Here is a 24,946-nt window from a genome sequence, read left to right as displayed (position 1 = left end):
TTGGTTTTTCAGCTCATAAACATCGTCATGCAAAGTCTTGTGGCTTTTCAGCTCTCTCTGGCAGGCTCCCTCTCGTTCTCCAGCCAGCCCCATCTCATGGTCTCCGACGCTGCTGATAAAGCGAACAGGTGATTAGATAACTCGTTCCAGCTGAGATATCTACTCACCTGTCTGCTTCTTCATGGCCTAGCCCTGCACACACCCCGCCCACAGGGAACGCGTGGACCACGCCCCCTCTCCACAATGCTCTTATTTTTTTCTTTCTTTCATTCAAATTTCCGGTGTTCCCGAAATTCCCTCTCTCAATTCAACTGTCACTATGGCAACAATTTTCAAACTATTCCAAAAATTCACATACCAACCCATTCATGTCGTCTAGGGAAATTGTTCTTGTATAAATATTTTCAAAAATTCCTGGTTCAGTCAAAATTCCCCAATTTCCTGGAAATTCCTATTCAAAGGAATGGATGTGTTAATAGTTCTACAGTGCCCTAAATTCTCAAAATGTTTTGCCATTTTTAAACACAATTCCCACCTATCAAACATCAACCCACACTACTTTCCCATATATCGAATGCGAAACATGTTTTCTCCTTTCCCAAAACTTCAGGTTTTCCCAGGATTTCCTGTAATTTTCTCCCCATCATTCAAGCGATTGCATATCCCACATTCTTCATCCCATTTGAACCGTTCCAACGTCCACACACTCCACTCACCCTGGACATTCCCATTTCAGTTCCACTCATTCGTATTGGTGGTTCAGCAGCTTACCCACATAGGGCATTCATTTGCAGTTCCTACCGCAATTGTAAATTCCAGTTAAGTGTTGTTGTTGTGTTGTGCATTGAGTTACTCTTTTCAAAATGAGAGAATAAATCCCGCTTTGGTTTCATTCTTTTGTTCCATTTTGCCACCTGGAAGAAGTAACCAGTGTTTACATTACCTGGCAACAATGGCAAAGTTCACAATTAAAGGGGAACATTATCACAATTTCAGAAGGGTTGAAACCAATAAAAATCAGTTCCCAGTGGCTTATTTTATTTTTCGAAGTTTTTTTTTTAATTTTACCCGTCCCGGAATATCCCTAAAAAAAGCTTTAAAGTGCCTGATTTTTGCTATCTGCGAAGCCACTGTCCATTTCCCTGTGACGTCACATAGCGATGCCAACACAAACAACTGGTGGATACCACAGCAAGATATAGCGACATTAGCTCGGATTCAGATTCGGTTTTCAGCGGCTTAAGCGTTTCAACAGATTACGCATGTATTGAAACGGATGGTTGGAGTATGGAGGCAGATAGCGAAAACGAAATTGAAGAAGAAACTGAAGCTATTGAGCGAATAGCTATTGACGCTATTCGGCCATGTTTGCCTTAGCATCGCCAGTAAAATGTGCAGACCAACGATCGGAAGTCTCGCATCTTGTGACACTGGATCAACTTAAATCCGTCGATTGGTAAATGTTTGTTTGGCATTAAATGTCGGTGGAAGGAAACGCTGGATGCAAATACAGCTACAAATGTACATACAGCTAACCTAAATAGCATGTTAGCATCGATTAGCAGGCAGTCATGCCGTGACCAAATATGTCTGATTAGCACATAAATCAATAACATCAACAAAACTCACCTTTGTGATTTCGTTGACTTTATCCTTGGGAATGCATCTGTTTTGAGTGTCGCAGGACATCCACACATTCTTGCCATCTCTGTGCCATCTCTGTCGTAGCATCGCCGGTAAAAACCAAACGAGGGACTTTCGCATCTCTTGACACTGGAGCAACTTAAATCCGTCGATTGGTATGCGTTTGTTTGGCATTAAATGTGGGTGGAAGGAAACGCTGGATGCAAATATAGCTAACCTAAATAGCATGTTAGCATCGATTAGCAGGCAGTCATGCCGTGACCAAATATGTCTGATTAGCACATAAGTCAATAACATCAACAAAACTCACCTTTGTGATTTCGTTGACTTTATCCTTGGGAATGCATCTGTTTTGAGTGTCGCAGGATATCCACACATTCTTGCCATCTCTGTGCCATCTCTGTCGTATCATCGCCGGTAAAAACCAAACGAGGGACTTTCGCATCTGTTGACACTGGAGCAACTTAAATCCTTCGATTGGTATGCGTTTGTTTGGCATTAAATGTGGATGGAGGGAGAGGCTGGATGCAAATATAGCTACAAATGAGGCATAACGATGCAATATGTACATACAGCTAGCCTAAATAGCATGTTAGCATCGATTAGCATGCCGTGCTAATCGATGCACATTCTACGTAAATCAACTTGAATCCGTCCCTGATCGTGCTGTTACACCCTCCGACAACACACCGATGAGGCATGATGTCTCCAAAACAGTTGAAAAAACGGAAAATAACAGCTGATTTGACTTGCTGCGTGTAATGTGGTGGAGAAAATGGCTTTGACTACCTAGGTGACGTCACGTTCTGACGTCATCGCTCCGAGAGCGATAAATCGAAAGGCGTTTAGTTGGCCAAAATTCACCCATTTAGAGTTCGGAAATCGGTTAAAAATACATATGGTCTTTTTTTCTGCAACATCAAGGTATATATTGACGCTTACATAGGTCTGGTGATAATGTTCCCCTTTAAACAATGGACAGGTGACCATGCCACAATTACGGCAACTTGACTCGAAAGACATGGTTTGGTAAATATGAATATAAACAAATAATATGGATAAAAAGAATAGTGCGTACAACCCAGCGGTATGTTTTTTGGGTGGGACAAATGCGTCTTTCTCCAATGTTAGTGTTTCCCCGAGTTCCTACACCCCTGCTTGTTCGCCAAAATAAATGTAGAGGGCACATAAAAACTTTGTTTGAAAAAGGCGATCAACACCACTCTTGTACACGCAGTCTTAGCAGATCACACTAATTTATTTTGAACTTATTATATCAGTATAATCACTTTGTAGATTAGCATATTCAACTTCATGGCTAAGACTACTTCCTGCCTGCAAATGATACTCATGAGTTCAAGAAAATAAAATATAATATTTAGTACCAGATGAACACACAAGACCACCAATAATGGCTACCTTTGAATACTGGTAAGGATTCCCCGGAGGCGGGTTTTGGTACTGTACCTGTTGAAATGTGATAGGTACCTTCTTCGCAGGGCTGTGACTCGACCAGTTCTCATCCTGCTGCCTGTCCTGGGTCTGACTTGGCTGTGTGGAGTCCTGGTCCACCTGTCTGTTGTCATGGCGTACATCTTCACCGCTCTCAATGCCTTCCAGGTAAGCAAAGTTCCTGATCTGCCTTTTTTGCTTATGTGACAATTTTCTGCAGTGTTTGGAACCAGGTGCAAGCTCTGCACTTCAAGGTGAGGTCCGCTGGTGTTTTTTTGTTTTTTTTGTTTTTTTTTTAATATCACAAGCTATAATCAATGTTATTTTGAGGCCGCTCATGCAGAGGATGAGAAAAGAATAATGTACCTTCATAAAATGGTATGAAATAATTAGGGATGGGTACTTTTTTCTGCACCAACCAAATAAAGTAAACAATTTCAGCAAATCTGAGAATACATGCTTTATTTGCATCTTAATGTAATGTTTATGAACAATGAATGACTGATGAGAAAAACACGAGTGAATGAATGAGTCTCCGTTGGTGTAAACAAGGAAGTGATATGGGGTAACGTTTGATTGCTTAGACAGTTGTGTTGCGTTTGGGTGCAGCTGGGAAAAAATTAAGTTGAGAGGCGGCACATCATTTGGTTAAATGTTTATGACCAATGAATGACTGATGAGAAAAAAAATGAGTGAATGAATGAGTCTCTGTTGGTGTAAACAAGGAAGTGATACGGGGGAACGTTGCATTGGTTAGACAGTTGTGTTGCGTTTGGGTGCAGCTGGGAAAAAAAATAAGTTGAGAGGCGGCACATCAGTTGGTTAAATGTTTGAGACCAATGAATGACTGATGAGAAAAAAAATGAGTGAATGAATGAGTCTCTGTTGGTGTAAACAAGGAAGTGATACGGGGGAACGTTGCATTGGTTAGACAGTTGTGTTGCGTTTGGGAGCTGCTGGGATGTTTATGAACAATGAATGAGTGATGACAAAAACATGAGTGAATGAATGACTCTCTGTTGGTATAAACAAGGAAGTGATATGGGGGAAGGCTTGATTGGGTAGACAGTTGTGTTGCGTTTAGTTGCTGCCGGGACAAAATTAAGTTGAGGGGCGGCACATATTGTGGGTAAATGTTTATGAACAATGAATGACTGATGAGAAAGACATGAGTGAATGAATGAGTCTCTGTTGGTGTAAACAAGGAAGTGATACAGGGGAATGTTTGATTGGTTAGACAGTTGTGTTGCGTTTGGGTGCTGCTGGGACAAAATTAAGTTGAGAGGCGGCACATAATTTGGTTAAATGTTTATGAACGATGAATGACTGATGAGAAAAACATGACCGAATGAATGAGTCTTTGTTGGTGTATACAAGGAAGTGATACGGGGCAACGTTTGATTCGTTAGACAGTTGTGTTGCGTTTGGGTGCTGTTGGGACAAAATTAAGTTGAGAGGCGGCACATCATTTGGTTAAATGTTTATGAACAATGAATGACTGATGAGGAAGACATGAGTGAATGAATGAGTCTCTGTTGGTGTAAACAAGGAAGTGATACAGGGGAATGTTTGATTGGTTAGACAGTTGTGTTGCGTTTGGGTGCAGCTGGGAAAAAAATTAAGTTGAGAGGCGGCACATCATTTGGTTAAACGTTTATGAACAATGAATGACTGATGAGAAAAAAAATGAGTGAATGAATGAGTCTCTGTTGGTGTAAACAAGGAAGTGATACGGGGGAACGTTTAATTGGTTAGACAGTTGTGTTGCGTTTGGGAGCTGCTGGGATGTTTATGAACAATGAATGAGTGATGACAAAAACCTGAGTGAATGAATGACTCTCTGTTGGTGTAGACAAGGAAGTGATATGGGGGAAGGCTTGATTGGTTAGACAGTTGTGTTGCGTTTAGGTGCAGCTAGGAAAAAATTAAGTTGAGAGGCGGCACATCATTTGATTAAATGTTTATGACCAATAAATGACTGCTGAGAAAAAAAATGAGTGAATGAATGAGTCTCTGTTGGTGTAAACAAGGAAGTGATACGGGGGAACGTTTAATTGGTTAGACAGTTGTGTTGCGTTTGGGAGCTGCTGGGATGTTTATGAACAATGAATGAGTGATGACGAAAACATGAGTGAATGAATGACTCTGTTGGTATAAACAAGGAAGTGATATGGGGGAAGGCTTGATTGGTTAGACAGTTGTGTTGCGTTTAGGTGCTGCCGGGACAAAATTAAGTTGAGAGGCGGCACATAATTTGGTTAAATGTTTATGAACAATGAATGACTGATGAGAAAGACATGAGTGAATGAATGAGTCGCTGTTGGTGTAAACAAGGAAGTGATAGGGGGGAACGTTTGATTGGTTAGACAGTTGTGTTGTGTTTGGGTGCTGCTGGGATGTTTATGAACAATGAATGACTGATGAGAAAAACATGAGTGAATGAATGAGTCTCTGTTGGTGTAGACAAGGCAGCAGCTTGGGTTTTGTTGGCCTACAACATATTTTTGTAAAAAGATTAAAAAAAAACAGTAAAAATGTAAGACAGACAGACCAAAAAGATGGAATGTAATGAGAAAAAGCCGAAATGTTGATACTAGGGGTGTAACGGTACACAATAATGTCGGTTCGGTACGTACCTCGGTTTAGAGGTCACGGTTCGGTTCATTGTTGGTACAGTAAGAAAACAACAAAATATGATTTTTTCTGTTATTTATTTACCAAATTTGTAAACAATGGCTTTATCCTTTTAACATTGGGAACACTATTATAATTCTGCCCACGTTAATCCACATTAAACTGCCTCAACGTGTTGCTCAGATTAAACATAATGACAATACTTTTATTCTACATATAAAAAGTGCAACATTATACAGTTTCAAGTCAACTCATAATGCTTAGTTTATTACAGAATTTGGGAAGCCTGTAGTTGATTTTTATTATGTAAATGTTATATTTGTATCAACATGTGATAGCAGGGACCCTGCCATTCAAAACTAGGCGGCTACATTACTAATGATTATTGTAACTATAGCTGAGAAAATAGTACAATAGAAATAGGAGAGGCTATTCATCCCTGAACACCATGGAGTTCATGTAGGCTTTATGATGCACTTACATTGTTATATCAACTATCAGAGACAGAAACTCTTCATTTGACATAATGTCCTTTTTTGCTGTTTCAACACACACCTCAATCAACACTGTCCATAACACACACACACACTGCAAAATGAGCTAACGTTACGCTAAATGCTAATTAGCCTTCACCTCAAGCCAGGACTGCGAGTGAGTTTGTTTCTATATATATATATATATATATATATATATATGTATATATATATATATATATATATATATATATGTATTAAAAAAATGGGTATTTCTGTCTGTCATTCCGTCGTACATTTTTTTCCTTTTACAGAAGGTTTTTTGTAGAGAATAAATAATGAAAAAAACACTTACTTAAACGGTTTAAAAGAGGAGAAAACAAGAAAAAAATGAAAATTACATTTTGAAACATAGTCCATCTTCAATTTCGATTCTTTGAAATTCAAAATTCAACCGAAAAAAAAAAAAAGAAAAACTAGCTAATTAAAATATTTTTGCAGAAAATTTTTAAAAAGAATTTATGGAACATCATTAGTAATTTTTCCTGATTAAGAATAATTTTAGAATTTTGATGACATGTTTTAAATAGGTTAAAATAAAATCTTCACTTTGTTAGAATATATAACAAATTGGACCAAGCTATATTCCTATCAAAGACAAATCATTATTTCTTCTAGATTTTCCAGAACAAAAATTTCAAAAGAAATTCAAAAGACTTTGAAATGAGATTTACATTTGATTCTAAAGATTTTCTAGATTTGCCAGAATATATATTTTTTTATTTTAATCATAAATTTGAAGAAATATTTCACGATTATTCTTCGTCGAAAAAACAGAAGCTAAAATGAAGAATTAAATAAAAAATGTATTTATTATTTTTTACAATAAAACAAATAAATGTACATGAACATTGATTTAAAATGTCAGGAAAGAAGAGGAAGGAATTTAAAAGGTAAAAAGGTGTATGTGTTTAAAAATCCTAAAATTATTTTTAAATTTGTATTTTTTCTCTAAAACTGTCTTTCTGAAAGTTATAAGAAGCAAAATAAAAAATAAATGAATTTCTTTAAACAGGTGAAGACCAAGTCTTTAAAATATTTTCTTGGATTCTCAAATTCTATTTGTAGTTTTGTATCTCTTAGAATTAAAAATGTCGAGTAAAGCGAGACCAGCTTGCTAGTAAATAAAAAAAAAAAAAAAAAATAGAGGCAGCTCACTGTTAAGTGCTGCTATTTGAGCTATTTTTAGAACAGGCCAATGGGCGACTCATCTGGTCCTTACGGGCTACCTGGTGCCCGCGGGCACCGCGTTGGTGACCCTTGCTGTAAATAAATAAAATGATAAATGGGTTGTACTTGTATAGCGCTTTTCTACCTTCAAGGTACTCAAAGCACTTTGACACTACTTCCACATTTACTCATTCACACACACATTCACACACTGATGGAGGGAGCTGCCATGCAAGGCGCCAACCAGCACCCATCAGTAGCAAGGGTGAAGTGTCTTGCTCAGGACACAACGGACGTGACGAGGTTGGTACTAGCTGGGATTTGAACCAGGGCCACTCGGGTTGGGCACGGCCACTCTCCCACTGCGCCAGCCTAGTGGGAATAGAAGAGAAACAAAAGTGATGATGAATGTTTAACGGATAGTTATGTTCAAATCCTTTCTCTGCAGTCGTGTGTGTGTGTGTGCGTGTGTGTGTGTGTGTGTGTGTGTGTGTGTGTGCATGTGTGTGTGTGCATGTGTGTGTGTGTGTGTGTGTGTGTGTGTGTGTGGGAGCCTCCCGTCAGGTCACAGCACATCTCCCTCCCCTGATATCGCAGCAGCCGTTTCCTTCTTCCTCACTATTTTTTCTTTATTTGCACCTCAACTAATATTCCCTCCTCGCAATCTTCTTGCGTCTGCGCTCCTCCAGCGCCCTCCTCTCAATTCCTGGATTCATCAAAAGCGCTTGGCCCCTGGGCGACCCCGCGGAGCTGCTTGTTAATTCAGATTTACTGCGCGCGCCCCACTCAGGGCGCACAGCGAGACGTGGAAGTTCATCCCGGTGTCGCTAGGAGGATCTCGCTGTCGAGTTTCCCTCTCCTGTTCATGCACGCCATTTTATTCGACACAGACACCGGAAACGATTCATCTCATGCAGAACCAGCTGGTCACATTCTTCACATCAATCAGAACTATTCCAGTTGTACACCTAGACCAGTGGTTCTCAGCGTTTTTTTCAGTGATGTACCCCCTGTGAACATTTTTTAATACAAGTACCCCCAATTTTTTAAATTGGGGGTACCCCCTAATCAGAGCAAAGCCTTTTTGGTTGAAAAAAAAGAGATAAAGAAGTAAAATACAGCACTATGTAATCAGTTTCTTATTTATTAAATTGTATAACAGTGCAAAATATTGCTCATTTGTAGTGGTCTTTCTTCAACTATTTGGAAAAAAAGATATAAAAATAACTAAAAACGTGTTGGAAAAATAAACAAGTGATTCAATTATAAATAAAGATTTCTACACAATAGGGCTTCACGGTGTCAGAGGGGTTAGTGCGTCTGCCTCACAATACGAAGGTCCTGCAGTCCTGAGTTCAAATCCAGGCTCGGGATCTTTCTGTGTGGAGTTTGCATGTTCTCCCCGTGAATGCGTGGGTACTCCGGCTTCCTCCCACTTCCAAAGACATGCACCTGGGGACAGGTTGATTGGCAACACTAAATTGGCCCTAGTGTTGTCTGTCTATCCGTGTTGGCCCTGCGACGAGGTGGCGACTCGTCCAGGGTGTACCCCGCCTTCCGCCCAATTGTAGCTGAGATAGGCGCCAGCGCCCCCCGCGACCCCAAAAGGGAATAAGCGGTAGAAAATGGATGGATGGATGGATTTCTACACATAGAAATAATCATCAACTTAAAGTGCCTTCTTTGGGGATTGTAATAGAGATCCATCTGGATTCATCAACTTAATTCTAAACATTTATTTCCAAAAAAAGAAATGTTTAACATCAATATTTATGGAACATGTCCACAAAAAAATCTAGTTGTCAACACTGAATGTTGCATTGTTGCATTTCTTTTCACTGTTTATGAACTTACATTCATATTTTGTTGAAGTTTTATTCCATATATTTATAAAGGATTTTTGAATTGTTGCTATTTTTAGAATATTTTAAAAAAAATCTCACTTACCCCTTCGCATACCTTCAAGTACCCCCAGGGGTACGCGTACCCCCATTTCAGAACCACTGGTCTATACAACAAGACAAAATAAATCACCAGTGCTGAACTCAAGGCTCTGGGGCCAAATCTGGCCGGCCGTATCATTTTATGTAATGTGGTGCTTTAAAGGCCTACTGAAACCCACTATTACCGACCACGCAGTCTGATAGTTTATATATCAATGATGAATTATTAACATTTCAACACATGCCAATACGGCCTTTTTAGTTTACTAAATTACAATTTTAAATTTCCCGCCGAGTTTCTTGTTCAAAACGTCGCGGAATGATGACGTCTCGGGTTGCAGCGGACATATTAACCCAGCACCATTTACGGCTTAAAGTCGTCTCTTTTCATCGCATAATTACACAGTAATTTGGACATCTGTGTTGCTGAATCTTTTGCAATTTGTTCAATTAATAATGGAGACTATAAAGAAAAATGCTGTTGGTGGAAAGCGATGGATTAAAGGTGCCGTTAGCACCGAAACACAGCCGGTGTTTCTAATTTTTTGTTGTGAAGCTTTATCACAGAGCGGTCAAGCATACATGTTTCTCTACGTCAACCAGCAAGTTTTTGGATGGGAAAATTGTGATATTAAGTCGGCTCTTACCGGAGACTTGAGTGGATTATGCGACCTCCTCCTGTAGCTGTCAAAAAGGAAGCTGTGATCTTGGCTACGCCATTGGCTTCTCTAAGAGACACTGCCGTTCACCGCAGCCCTCCGACTTTCAGGTATGACTTTATAATCTCACTAAAATACTATTAATACAATAAGTAGATAAGGGATTTTCCAGAATTATCCTAGTAAATGTGTCTAATACAGGGGTCACCAACGCGGTGCCCGCGGGCACCAGATAACATGTAAGGACCAGATGAGTCGCCCGCTGGCCTGTCCTAAAAATAGCTAAAAAGTAGCAGCACTTACCAGTAAGCTGCCTCTATTTTTTATTTTTTTTTGTATTTACTAGCAAGCTGGTCTCGCTTTGCTCGACATTTTTAATTCCAAGAGAGACAAAACTCATAGAATTTGAAAATTCAAGAAAATATTTTAAAGACTTGGTCTTCACTTGTTTAAATTAATTAATTTATTTTTTTACTTTGCTTCTTATAACTTTCAGAAAGACAATTTTAGAGAAAAAATGTAACCTTAAAAATTATTTTAGGATTTTTAAAAACATATATCTTTTTACCTTTTAAATTCGTTCCTCTTCTTTCCTGACAATTTAAATCAATCTTCAAGTAATTTTTTTTTTTTTATGGTTAAAAATAATAAATCAATTTTAATTTGATTCTTCGTTTTAGCTTCTGTTTTTTCAACGAAGAATATTTGTGAAATATTTCTTCAAACTTATTATGATTAAGATTAAAAAAAAATATTCTGGCAAATCTAAAACATCTTTAGAATCAAATTTAAATCTTATTTCAAAGTCTTTTGAATTTCTTTTAAATTTTTGTTATGGAAAATCTAGAAGAAATAATGATTTGTCTTTGTTGGAAATATAGCTTGGTCCAATGTGTTATATATTCTAACAAAATGCAGATTGGATTTTAACCTATTTAAAACATGTCATCAAAAGTCTAAAATTAATCTTAATCAGGAAAAATGACTAAAGATGTTCCATAAATTATTTTTTTCTTTTTTCGAAAGGATGCAAATTAGCCAGTTTTTCTCTTCTTTTTTTCGGTTGAATTTTGAATTTCAAACAGTCGAAATTGAAGATAAACTATGTTTAAAAATTTTATTTCATTTTTTTCCTGTTTTCTCCCCTTTTGAACCGTTCAATTAAGAATTTTTTCACCATTTATCCTCTGCAAAAAAACTTCCGTAAAAGGAAAAGAAAAAATGTACGACGGAATGACAGACAGAAATACCCATTTATATATATGTATATATATGTCTTGATTGGATTATCCAGAGAATAGTGCTCGATACCGTGGTAGAGGGCAATATGTAGGTGTGGGAAAAATCACAAGACTACTTCATCTCTACAGAACTGTTTCATGAGGGGTTCCCTCAATCATCAGGAGATTTTAATGGAAGCATTCACATACAATGGTCTATATAGGGCACATAGTGGGTGGGTACAGGCAGGTGTAGGCTGTGGTGATTGGCTCATGTGTTACCTAGGAGGTGTTTCCGTCTGTGGCGGCATGTTGAAATGATTTCACTGCGCTTGTTGAGGGATGATAGATCTGGATTATATATAATAAACAGTTTCTCTTTTAAGCATAGGTTGTATATATATATATATATATATATATATATATATATATATATATCAAAGGTAAATTGAGCAAACTGGCTATTTCTGGCAATTTATTTAAGTGTGTATCAAACTGGTAGCCCTGCGCATTAATTATTACCCAAGAAGTAGCTCTTGGTTTCAAAATGGTTGGTGACCCCTGGTCTAACAACATCTGAATCGCTCACACTGCCATCGCCTGTACCCATTGCCTTTTATTTTATTTTATTTTTTTTCTTAGTGCTTCACTCTAACTTTCCTCATCCACAAATCGTTCATCCTCGCTCAAATTAATGGGAAAATTGTCGCTTTCTCAGTCCGAATTGCACTTGCTGCTGGAGGCTATGATTATAAACAATGTGAGGATGTGAGGAGCCCTACAACCCGTGACATCACGCGCACACCGTCTGCTACTTCCGGTACAGGCAAGGCTTTTTTATTAGCAACCAAAAATTGCGAACTTTATCGTGGATGTTCTCTACTAAATCCTTTCAGCAAAAATATGGCAATATCGCGAAATGATCAAGTATGACACATAAAATGGACCTGCTATCCCTGTGTGAATAAGAAAATCTCATTTCAGTAGGCCTTTAAACTTGTGCAACCCGCAATGTCATTTCAATGGCCTACCACTTCATGTTATGTAACATGCTGTCTTATTTTACGTGGCCTGAAATGTAATTTATGTTTTTTTTTAATTTTGTGTGGTTTGACCACTTTATTTTATGTGGCCCACCAAATCATTTTTATGTGATATGCCGCATCATTTTACATGGTCACCCATGTCATTTAAAATTGCTAGCCACATCATTTTGCGTGATCTGCCCAATCATTCTACGTGATCCGCTGGATCATTGTGATGTTGCACGCCGCATCGTTTGTTATTAGTTCCCCTCGGGGATTAATAAAGTATGTCTGATTCTGATGTGGCTCGCCAAATCATTTTACCTGCGAGGCTGCAACATTTTATGTGGCCTGCCGCATCATTTTTGTGGTCTGCTACATCATTTTACGTGATCTGGCGCCTCATTTTACTTGACGGGGCCTGCCTTCTGCCCGAATGCAACCCCGCCACCCCGAATGGGACAAGCGGTAGAAAATGGATGGATGGATGGGCCCGCCTATCATTTTTGTGACTCGCCAACTAATTTTATGCGCATCATTTTGAAGTGGCCCGGCGCATCATCTTATGTGTTCTGCTGGAATATTTTACCTGGCCATCTGCATCAATTCACGTGGTCCACAGCCGCATCATTTATGTGGCTCGCCAAATCATTTTACCTGATCTGTCGCCCCATTTAACGTGGTCTGACGCCTCATTTTAGGTGGCATGCCACAATTTTTTTTATGTGGTCATATAATGCCACGATAATGCTACACCATTTTATGTGATATGCCACTTTAATTTAAGCGGAGCGCCATGTCATTTTTTACAATACGCCTCCTCAATTTATGCCATTTACGTGGCCCGTCGCATAATTTTATTTGTTGCGCCACATAATTTCATGATATGGGCCGCATTTTTTTTACTTGTGGTTGCGTCAGAGTATCAAGTACAACATGAATGAATGTACTTGTGGTAGTGCCATACGAAAGAGTACAACTTGTATTAATGTATTTGTGGTAGCGCCATGGTAACGAGTACAACATAAATTAATGTACTTGTGCTAGCACCATATAAAGACTACAACATGTATGAATGCACTTGTGGTAGCGCCATAGTAATGAGTACAACATCAAATTAATATACTTGTGGTAGCACCATATAAAAGACTACAACATGTATGAATGTACTTGTGGTAGCGAAATAGTGACAAGTACAACATGTATGACTGTACTTGTGGTAGCGCCATAGTAGCGAGTACAACATGTATGATTGTACTTGTGGTAGTTCCATAGTAACAAATACAACATGCATGAATGTACTTGTGGTAGCGCCATAGTAAGGAATACAACATGTATGAATGTACTTGTGGTAGCGCCATAGTAACGAGTAGAACATGTACGATTGTACTTGTGGTAGCGTCATTGTAATGAGTGCAACATGTATGTATGTACCTGATGTAGCGTCATAGCACAAGTGCAACATGTATGAATTTTATTGTTGTAGCGAAATAGTGACAAGTACAACATGTATGAATGTACTTGTGGTAGCGCCATAGTAGTGAGTACAACATGTATGATTGTAGTTGTGCTAACGCCATTGTAATGAATGCAACATGTATGAATGTACTTGTGGTAGCGCCATAGTAACAAACACAACATGTACGATTGTACTTGTGGTAAGGCCATTGTAATGAATGCAACATGTATGCATGTACTTGTGGTAGTGCCATAGTAACAACCACAACATGTATGAATGTACTTGTGGTAGTGCCATTGTAACAACCACAACATGTATGAATGTATTTGTGGTAGCGCCATAGTAAGGAATACAACATGTATGAATGTACTTGTGGTAGCGCCATAGTAAGGAATACAACATGTATGAATGTACTTGTGGTAGTGCCATAGTAACAACCACAACATGTATAAATGTACTTGTGGTAGCGCCATAGTAAGGAATACAACATGTATGAATGTACTTGTGGTAGTGCCATAGTAACAACCACAACATGTATGAAAGTACTTGTGGTAGTGCCATAGTAACAACCACAACATGTATGAATGTACTTGTGGTAGCGCCATAGTAAGGAATACAACATGTATGAATGTACTTGTGGTAGTGCCATAGTAACAACCACAACATGTATGAAAGTACTTGTGGTAGTGCCATAGTAACAACCACAACATGTATGAATGTACTTGTGGTAGTGCCATAGTAACAACTACAACATGTATAAATGTACTTGTGGTAGCGCCATAGTAAGGAATACAACATGTATGAATGTACTTGTGGTAGTGCCATAGTAACAACCACAACATGTATGAATGTACTTGTGGTAGCGCCATAGTATGGAATACAACATGTATGAATGTACTTGTGGTAGCGCCATAGTAACGAATACAACATGTATGAATGACTTGTGGTAGCGCCATAGTAACGAGTGCAACATGCATTAATGTACTTGTGGTAGCGCCATAGTAACGAGTGCAACATTTACGAATGTACTTGCTGACGAGTGTATGTATTTCCCACAGGGCTTGTATATTTTCCTGGTATATGCAGTTTACAACAGTGAGGTAAGCAAGTTGTTACTATTCACTTTCACTCTTAATATTTAAATTAATTTAAAGTTTGTGGTTTAGGTGAGGAACGCCATCAAGAGGATCAAAGAAAAGAGGAAGGCCTTATCTTTCACAGTAAGTCATTAAAAAGAAAGATCTTCTGTGGATTTTTTTGATAACATCCCTTTTTTTACCCGACTCTATTTGATGTTCATTTGAGGGAAAAGGGAGGGGTTCAAGGCCCCGCCCCATACTTGCCAACCCTCCCGGATTTTCCGGGAGACTCCCGAAATTCAGCGCCTCTCCCGAAAACCTCCCCGAAGAAATTTTCTCCCGGAAATCTCCCTAAATTCACGCCCCCTCCAGCTCCATACGGACATGAGTGGGACAGCCTGTTTTCACGTCCGCGTTCCCGCTATATAAACAGCTTGCCTGTCCAATCACGTTACAACATCTACGGATTTTTAATAAAAAACTGCACACACAAGGAAACGAAGCAGAAGAACGAGGAAGTTACAGCCATGGCGATGCCGTCTGTAATAGAGTGATTCTATTTTGTCTGTTGCCATCTCCTGGTGAATGTTGGCTATAGCGTTATGGGGTTGATTTTTGATTGGCCAACGATTTACGTGGTGTTGTGCACCTGACGGCAAGTGACTCTCGCCAATACGCAAATGGCAGAACAAAGGTTACTCAAATAGTAAAAGGTAAGTGTTGTTGTTGTTTTTAATAACCAGCAAGCACAGTACAGTTAGTAGAACAACTGTGTTTTTATTACTGTGTGTTTGATAGGTGCCGTCTGAAATATAATATATAATATAATAAAATAAATATTTATAGCAAGAATTCATTGAAAGTCAAGTATTTCATACATATATATATTTACATATATATATATGTATATATATATATATGTATATGAAATACTCGAGTAGGTGAATTATACTCGTGCACTCTTAACCACGTCCCCCTCCCAAACCACGCCCCCAACCACGCCTCCTCCACAGCCCTGACCACGCCCCTCCACCTCCCGAAATCGGAGGTTTCAAGGTTGACAAGTATGCCCCGCCCCCAGCTGAGGAGGTGAGGTGGTTCGCCTTGTCTAGGTGGGCATTGTGGGGACCGTGTGTTACAACCAATATACATTTAGGACTCTGGATCAGGGCCCTTCCACATTTTCAAGGCCAGAGACCCCTAACTTATATGTCCTGTATAAAATAGTGTTTTAAACCAGTGCTTCTTAACCTTGGGGCGGGGGCCCATTGTTGGGCCCAAGAGGGCCTCTGAAAAATATGTTTCTCAGCTGTGGCAGATACACTCAGTTGTAATACACATGTCCTCCACTTGTAGCAGTAATGGCAATATCAAACAAACAGAAGAAGTCAGGAACTAAAGTCATAAAGAGGTTTCTTAAGGGCAAAACATATGACTAAAGTGGTGAGGTTGTATTACATTTTGCAGGCTCCATTGTGTCACTCTACCTAATGATTTCTATCGTTATGGCGACAGAACTGTTCCCAGCCGACCACCTTCACACCATCTCAGAGAGCCCCGATAAAATCCTGGGACATAAGTCCACCGGCCCCCTCCAGCCCTGAGACCAGTGAAACCTCCGGACCCCCCAGTTCCATCTCAACTTCTCTGGTGATCAAGAACGGTACGTCGTTTTTGTTACGCCGCAGCTTAGGCCAAACAGATGACGCAACAATAATACCAACAATAACCATTTACTGGACCTGTTATAGTCACCTCAATATTTAGATTATGAAATAACACACATCAGAGTTGTTTTTTTATTATTATTTTTTTCAAAATTAAATATAAATAATAATAAAATGAGAACATTTAATTAAATAAATATTTAAATTTTTTGGGTTGTTGTCCTTCTGAATAAAAAAATAATAATAAAAGTTTTTTTCAAAATTCAATACAAATAATAGGAAGGATATACATAAAATAATAACATTTTATTAAAAATGTTGTTTCAATTTTGTGTGGTTTTTGGTAGTTTTTTCCAATTAAAAAATATTTTTTAATTTCATTTATTGGATTTTTTGTGTGTTTTGGTTGTTGTTTTTCTGGATGTAATAATAATAATAATAATAATAATTAAAAACATATATTAAATCAAATGTTATTAAATAATTTGAGTTTTAAGTTTGTGGGTTTTTTTGGTTGTTTTTTCCAAATAAGAAAATATATACATATACAGTATATCCATCCATCCTTTTCTACCACTTGTCCCTTTCAGGTTAGCGGGGGGTGCTGGAGTGTGTGTGTGTGTGTGTGTGTGTGTGTGTGTGTATATATATATATATATATATATATATATATATATATATATATATATATATATATATATATATATATAATAGTAAGAATTTTTCTTTTTTTTTCAAAATAAATAAAAAAAATCATTAAAATATGTATAAATTATTAAAATTCAATTGAATAATTTGAGTTCAAATGTTCTGTTTTTAGTTTGTTTATGGAAATTGTGTATATATATATATATGTGTATACATATATATATATATATATGAATGAGGTCAACCTGTTGAGTTGTTGTCTTTCAGAGAGTTTCAGAAAAGAGAGCTTTGTGGGTTTCGCATTCAAACCGGCCTTAGGAAACCAAGTAAGCAATATTGAAAAAGTACTATTATTTTGTAATAACACCTGTTGTTTAAATGCTACACTTTATTCTGTTCTTTTGCATTACATAGGTGGTGCAGCTCACAGCATTTAAACAATCAGGTAATGTTTCTTTACTTTCATCCTGTTGTCCCGATACGCTTTTGATACCGATTGTATCGGCTTGCATGTAAAATGTGTGATATCATGTGTGATACAAGCAGTCTTGCGGCATTTATAAACTGTTGATTTATAAAGGCTAGCAAGGTAAAGTTGTGTACCTGACAGGTTTCAGCTACTTTGCTTCTGCACTCTTCATCAGAGGTTTCACGTGAACCTGATTTATTTACACATCAGAAGGTTAAATGAAGCTCTTCAACAGTCTTGCGGCATGTTTACTGGTGCATAGCTAGACAGACATCCATCCATTTTGTACCCTTTATTCCCTTTGGGGGCGCTGGTGCCTATCTCAGCTACAATCGGGCGGAAGGCGGGTTACACCCTGGACAAGTTGCCCCCTTATCGCAGGCTGGATAGACAGTTAACATGTAAATGACCTCCAATAAGCACACATCGTTTTCTGTTTTACTAAATTCATTTACAAAAGGTAAATATGCTAGGCCATTGGTGAGGGAACTCTCCTGATGGAATTTTTAAGGTTGTATTTTTTCTCTAAAATTGTCTTTCTGAAAGTTATAAGAAGCAAAGTAAAAAAAATTAATTAATTTATTTAAACAAGTGAAGACCAAGTCTTTAAAATATTTTCTTGGATTTTCAAATTCTCTTTTGAGTTTTGTCTCTCTTTGAATTAAAAATGTCGAGCAAAGCGATTCCAGCTTGCTAGTAAATAAATACAATTTAAAAAATAGAGGCAGCTCACTGGTAAGTGCTGCTATTTGAGCTATTTTTAGAACAGGCCAGCGGGCGACTCATCTGGTCCTTACGGGCGACCGCTTAGGTGACCCCTGATATATATATATATATATATATATATATATATATATATATATATATATATATATATATATATATATATATATATATACTAGGGCTGGGCAACGATTAAAAAATTTAATCTAAGTTAATCGCACTATTTCTCCGATTAATCGCGATTAACTGCATTGTATACGCAAAGCCCAATAATGAATTCAAAAGTAGTGTGTAATGCACCTTTATTGGAATATTCTCCCACATGAACAAAAGCGCCAAAACATTTGTTGTGCAAACACAATTTAAATCAGTCCTTGTTAAACAGTAGCAGTTAAATAGCATATTTTATGAAAATCAACTCAAAAAATGTAAATAAAAACATTTAAGCTTATTTCCACTGCCAGGGTATTTTAAGTTATCCTGTTTGTTATGGAAAATAAATATAATCTACATACAAATCTCTGAGCCACAATCATAACATCTGAACAGGCAATTTCTGAGGTAACAGCAGAAACATTTTTTTTTATCAGGGATCTTATGTTTAAAAAACCTATATTATAGGTAGTGGGCTGTTTTAGGGAATTTTTCATCAAATTAGCCGTAGTAGCAATATTAATAATGTTGTGTTTATTCTGCGTAGTGCACTTAAAATAATTATGACCATATCTAGGAATTGATATGATGGGAATTTTCCGATTATTTGCTTGGTGCTTTGATAAACTGAACGCATATACATGGTACTATTTGTGATGTTATGAGCCAGGGAAAAAAAAGAACTACCCTACCCAGCATGCAACAGGAGTGACGAGCATGCGTGGTAGCCCGGTATAGGTTGTGTCGCCATGACGGCATCTTGTATGTTGTGATATGCACGCTCTGAAAGCAAACGTTAAGAACTCAGCCAACACTCCTCGTCTGCATTATTGATAAATAGACAGACAACACAAATACTCCGCTGCTTCACAAGCCGCTGGATGTAGCCGGCAAAGTATTCCCATGCTAGCTAGCCGGTCTAGCAAGCACGCGTCATTCAGTCCAAAACGGCCCGATCTATCCACATCCAGAATTGTCTGGCGGTCGTAAGTGATCCCGGAGTCACCACGCTGTAAGCCAGCCATGAAATTTGCAGAATTGTCCGGTATTTTTGCCAAATGTTCCATCTTTACCAAGAGCCCCTCGACGCCGAAGTACATCCGGGAGATGCCATCTTGTTAAAAAAAGGCGTTAACAAAATAAAAGCATGTAAACAACATACGCAAATGTGCGATAAAATAATTGTCGGCGTTAATAGATTGATGAGTTAACGCGTAATTAACGCATTAATTTGCCCACCCCTAATATATACATATATATATATACATATATATATATATATATATATATATATGTGTGTGTGTGTATATATATATATATATATATATATATATACATATATATATATATATATATATATATATATATATATATACATATAGTGGCGTAAACGGGCATCCATATATTCAAACGTATGAGAGTGAATGATTTTTTTTAAACTGGCGGGTGAGAGAAGTGCCGCTGTGTGTTGTGAAGGAGCAGCAACAGATGGTGCAGGAGGTGAAGTCACCATCAATAGCCACTATTTGTACATCAGGAGCAGGAGCAAAGTCAGCGATGGCTCCATTTGAGGTTTCATTAAATGTCGGAGCGCGTGTGAAGAAGGTCTGCTGGATGCTGGATGATGCTGGAGTGCTCGTGGGCGTCCATTGTGCTGCCTGCAGACAAAGAAGAAGTTCATCAGCAATGGCGGCGTTTGGCTATTCACTGCCTCCGCCATTAAACACTCCAACACCTGCTCTCTCTCACTGCGCCTTTCAGTCGGCCTCCGTCTTCGTTTTGTCTTTTGTATGCAAACACGCTTCCCGTCTTCCAGGATGAACAAATGCTCTTCTAACGTGCCTCCTGTCTCCCGTCACAGGCTGCTGAACCGCAGGATGGAGTCCATGCTGGCGCCCCGGCATCGCAGCAAGTACTCGCATCGCAACAAGTACATACCGAAGGTGGAAACCCCAAACGAACCCAGAACCTTTGCCTCCACTGTCATGAGAGTGATGAATATTAAAAATAATAACTCTCTTTTTATCCCACTGTTATTGCTGGGGTGTCCAAAGTGTGGACATTTTATCTCATTAGAGTCAACAGCAAAATTCGTTGATATAAATGTATAAATCATCATCATCAGCCGTTGTCAGTCCACTGCTGGACGAAAGCCTCAGCATGTTTCTGCCATTTGGCGTACTTTTCATGCTGGGTATTAGCCTACACCTTCCATGCTGGCTTGGTGCGGGTTGGAAGGGGTATTTTATATCAGAGATCCTTCTCCTAGACTAATTGCCTTACTGGGCTGTTGAACTTAGTCTGTCCAATGTATAAATGTATACTCCTAATTACGACATTTTTTGTTTTGTTTTGTTTTGTTTCCCGCCTTCTTCTCCCCGTGTTTTCGTCCGATCGGAACCATTCAAGTGTCCCAAAATCAAACATGTTTACCGGATTACATGGGATTACCAGGAATTTCCCCGTTGAAAATGAATGGGAAATGTAAAAACATTTACACATCCCACTTATCGCGACGGATTTGAACGGTTGCAAGGTCAAAATGCTCCTTGCTCTTGTTAATCGACTGCTAGCGTGCTAACGTTAGCATAGTAACTTTTTTTTGGGACATTTTCCTTAGAGCAGGGGTCACCAACGCGGTGCCAGGTAGCCCGTAAAGACCAGATGAGTCGCCCGCTGGCCTGTTCTAAAAATAGCTCAAATAGCAGCACTTACCAGTGAGCTGCCTCTATTTTTTCAAATGTTATTTATTTACTAGCAAGCTGGTCTCGCTTTGCTCGACATTTTTAATTCTAAGAGAGACAAAACTCAAATAAAATGTGAAAATCCAAGAAAATATTCTAAAGACTTGGTCTTCACTTGTTCAAATAAATGCATTTATTTTGTTTACTTTTCTTCTTATAACTTTCAGAAAGACAATTTTAGAGAAAAAATACAACCTTAAAAATGATTTTATGATTTTTAAACACATATACCTTTTTACCTTTTAAATTCTTTCGTCTTCTTTCCTGACAATTGAAATTGATGTTCAAGTAAAGAATAATAAATACATTTGAATTTAATTCCTCATTTTAGCTTCTGTTTTTTCGACGAATAATATTTGTAAAATATTTCTTCAAATTTATTATGGTTAAAATTCCCCAAAAATATTCTGGCAAATCTAGAAAATCTGTGAAATCAAATTTAAATCTTATTTCAAAGTCTTTTGAATTTCTTTTAAAATTTTTGTTGTGGAAAATCTAGAAGAAATAATGATTTTTCTTTGTTAGAAATATAGCTTGGTGCAATTTGTTATATATTCTAACAAAGTGCATATTGGATTTTAACCTATTTAAAACATGTCATCACAATTTTTAAATTATTCTTAATCAGGAACAATTACTAATGATGTTCCCCAAAAATTGAGTTTTTAATTTTTTCAAAAATATTCGTCAGCTAGTTTTTCTCTTCATATTTTTCGGTTGAATTTAGAATTTTAAAGAGTCGAAATTGAAGATAAACTATGTTTCAAGATTTAATTTTCATTTTTTTTGTGTTTTCTCCTCTTTTAAACCATTCAATTAAGTGTTTTTTTCATCATTTATTCTCTACAAAAAAACCTTCGTTAAAGGAAAAAAAATGTATGACGAAATGACGGACAGAAATACCCATTTTTATATATATATATATATATATATATATATATTTATTTTTTTTAATATATATATATATATATTTATTAAAGGTAAATTGAGCAAATTGGCTATTTCTGTCACTTTATTTAAGTGTGTATCAAACTGGTAGCCCTTCCTATTAATCAGTACCCAAAAAGTAGCTCTTGGTTTCAAAAAGGTTGGTGACCCCTGCCTTAGAGTCATAAAACTTGGTCCATGACACATGTTTACCGTTAGCCTGCTAATGTTATAATGCTAAGTTTTTTCATGTAACTTGATAGTTAACATATGCTAAAATTACCGTGCTAACTCTGTAGCTAATTTTGCCGTTGGACACCTCAGAGTCATATGACTTGGTACATAGCACGTGTTAAGTGTTAGCATGCTAACTGTTTCCTGTAATTTTGCAGTTGTACACCCCAGTGGTTATCAAACTTTTTCCACCAAGTTCCACCTCGGAAAACACTTGGCTCTCAAAGCACCACCCACCATAATGACCATTATTAAAATACAGTTGCTTAGTAGGCCTAAGTATTCATTAAAAACAAGGCAGAGTTATTATTTAACGAGTATATTTGATATTGTTTGCCACTGTAATATTACGCACAGTTTGAACAGTAACACTGTGTTTGAATATTTAATGAAGTGATTTTAGATGTACCACAGTTTGAGAATCACCGACTTGGTACATAACATATGCTAACGTATGTCAAGTACCTAGCTATATGACTCTGGGGTATGCAATTGCAAAATTAGAACAAGAAAATGTTAGCATAATAACATTAGTACATTCACTTTTATTGCTGATGTCACTGCTCTAGAGCAGGGGTGTCCAAACAACTTTAAATATTAATATATATATAATTTTAGCATGCTAACGTTAGTATGCTATCTTTTTTTTAGCCAATGTTGCATGGCTACGCCTCAGAGCTATATAACTTGGCATTTTAACTGTCGCATGGCTCATGTTAGCATTACACTGCGCCTTTAGCGTAGCGGCAAAATATGAATGTTTTGTCCTGTCAGATTGGCATTTATTCATTTTTATGTACACAATTCTTTAATTCTGTATGCAACTTTGGATAAAGTTTGGACACCCCTGTTTTCTGGCAAAAAACATAAAAATAACGCACCTAATTTTAATATTATCATTATTAAACTGCAAATTTTTAGAATGTTGCCTATTTATCACAACCCCTATTGCCGACTTGAGCCATTTCATGCTAAAAAAAATAAAATAAATACATAATAATACATTCAAATTGTTTAACCTACAAAATAATGAATTAAATGATTTGTGCTGATGAATTTTTCTGCGTAAAATTGATAAAGTGTTTTGTCTCCAGTCGAAAAAAGTTACTGTAATGCTTGAAATGATGAAAATATGCATGTATTACACGTTATTATGAATGTTACTCCATTACATTTGTACTTACAGCTTTTGTTTAAAACCTTGATTGGTGTTTTTCAACCTGTATTGTTGGACACCTCGTGCTAACAGTTTTTTTACTCTTTAGAACGCACAGAAAATAGAAAAAACGTGTGTTCTTGTCTCACATAAGAAGTTTGATGGATGGGCAAAATTCTCCCCAAAAGTGCTGTTTACATTTCAGTATGATCATATTGACCAGAATAGAAAAGTGTTTTTTTTTCGGCCTGAGAGAAGAATGTAAAAAGCTTTAATTAAATCTTGTATTTTGGGTCAGTCTTGATTTAAAAATGAAAACCAACATGGCGTTTGCTTCACGTTTGCCCGGCCTGTCAACTTCCCTTTTCCCTTGAAAATGACCACACCGTGCACTTCTTTACTGATGTTAACGTAAATTCCCTTCACGTTTGCACAAAAAAAATCGATTCACATTCAAATCGTGAGTCTTATTCATCCCGATTCAAAATCGATTCATAATCATCAGAGACTGAAACTCTTCTTTTAACATAATGTCCTTTTTTGCAGCTTCAACACAGAAAACATAACTTAACTGAGACTGAAAACATGGTTAAAAATATTATTTTCAAAAAGTAAACCAACACTTGAAATGTTCCTCATCAGCTTGACTTGAACTCAGAAGGTCCCTAATGTCTAATTATTAGAAATAATGTGAACTTTTTCACTTCAAATAAGACACTGCTATTGGAGACAGGCGTCTCGGCCGATACTGATATTGATCTGTCACGATATCAACAGGAAATATGCATCATTTCGTTTTTATGGAATGTCAGATAGCGTTTGATCAAGTGAAAGAAGTCAAATAGAGAACAATAGTAGCTATGAAAAATACTAACATATTTATTATTAATTGTCTAGAATGGACGTATGCTGTCTTTGAGTTGAAGTGGAGTGGTCATTGTCGTTCGGTACCACCTAGTGGCCACAATATTTCATGAGGCGAACACGTTAGTTGCCTGGTACTTTCTAATATGCTTCTGCCTGTAATTAATGAGCAATTATAATTATGTGTATAATAATATCATTTATATTGACAAATGTGCAGTTGTATGGTTCAATGATTATTTCGTATATCTAGCTTGTGTGCTATTCTGTGCTTAGCTGTTGTGTAGCTGCTAGCTCCTATAGCCTAGCATATTTACTTTTTGTACAAACCCTGCTTCCATGTGAGTTGAGAAATCATGTTAGATATAAATATAAACGGAATACAATGATTTGCAAATTATTTTCAACCCATATTCAGTTGAATATGCTACAAAGACAACATATTTGATGTTCAAACTCATAAACTTGTTATTTTTACAAATAACTTAAGAATTTGATGCCAGCAACACGTGACAAAGAAGTTGGGAAAGGTGGCAATAAATA

General features: G+C 37.3%; 1 protein-coding gene across 1 annotated transcript in view; it reads left to right on the top strand.

Annotated features, from left to right (window-relative positions):
- Positions 1 to 21,027, top strand: part of adgrd2 (adhesion G protein-coupled receptor D2) — a 103,855-nt gene extending 82,828 nt beyond the window's left edge. The window contains exons 18-24 of the mRNA XM_061917614.1: positions 3,144 to 3,264; positions 14,798 to 14,839; positions 14,906 to 14,959; positions 16,334 to 16,481; positions 17,401 to 17,459; positions 17,548 to 17,578; positions 20,340 to 21,027. Of these exons, the coding sequence (XP_061773598.1) occupies positions 3,144 to 3,264; positions 14,798 to 14,839; positions 14,906 to 14,959; positions 16,334 to 16,481; positions 17,401 to 17,459; positions 17,548 to 17,578; positions 20,340 to 20,347 (463 nt within the window). The 3' untranslated portion in view covers positions 20,348 to 21,027. The remainder of the gene's footprint in view (positions 1 to 3,143; positions 3,265 to 14,797; positions 14,840 to 14,905; positions 14,960 to 16,333; positions 16,482 to 17,400; positions 17,460 to 17,547; positions 17,579 to 20,339) is intronic.
- The last annotated feature ends 3,919 nt before the right edge of the window (positions 21,028 to 24,946 follow it).

This window comes from Nerophis ophidion, linkage group LG01 (assembly GCF_033978795.1).
Source record: "Nerophis ophidion isolate RoL-2023_Sa linkage group LG01, RoL_Noph_v1.0, whole genome shotgun sequence".
NCBI lineage: Eukaryota > Metazoa > Chordata > Actinopteri > Syngnathiformes > Syngnathidae > Nerophis > Nerophis ophidion.
Note: the sequence above shows the minus strand (reverse complement) of the source record. Positions and strands in the feature narration are given on the sequence as shown.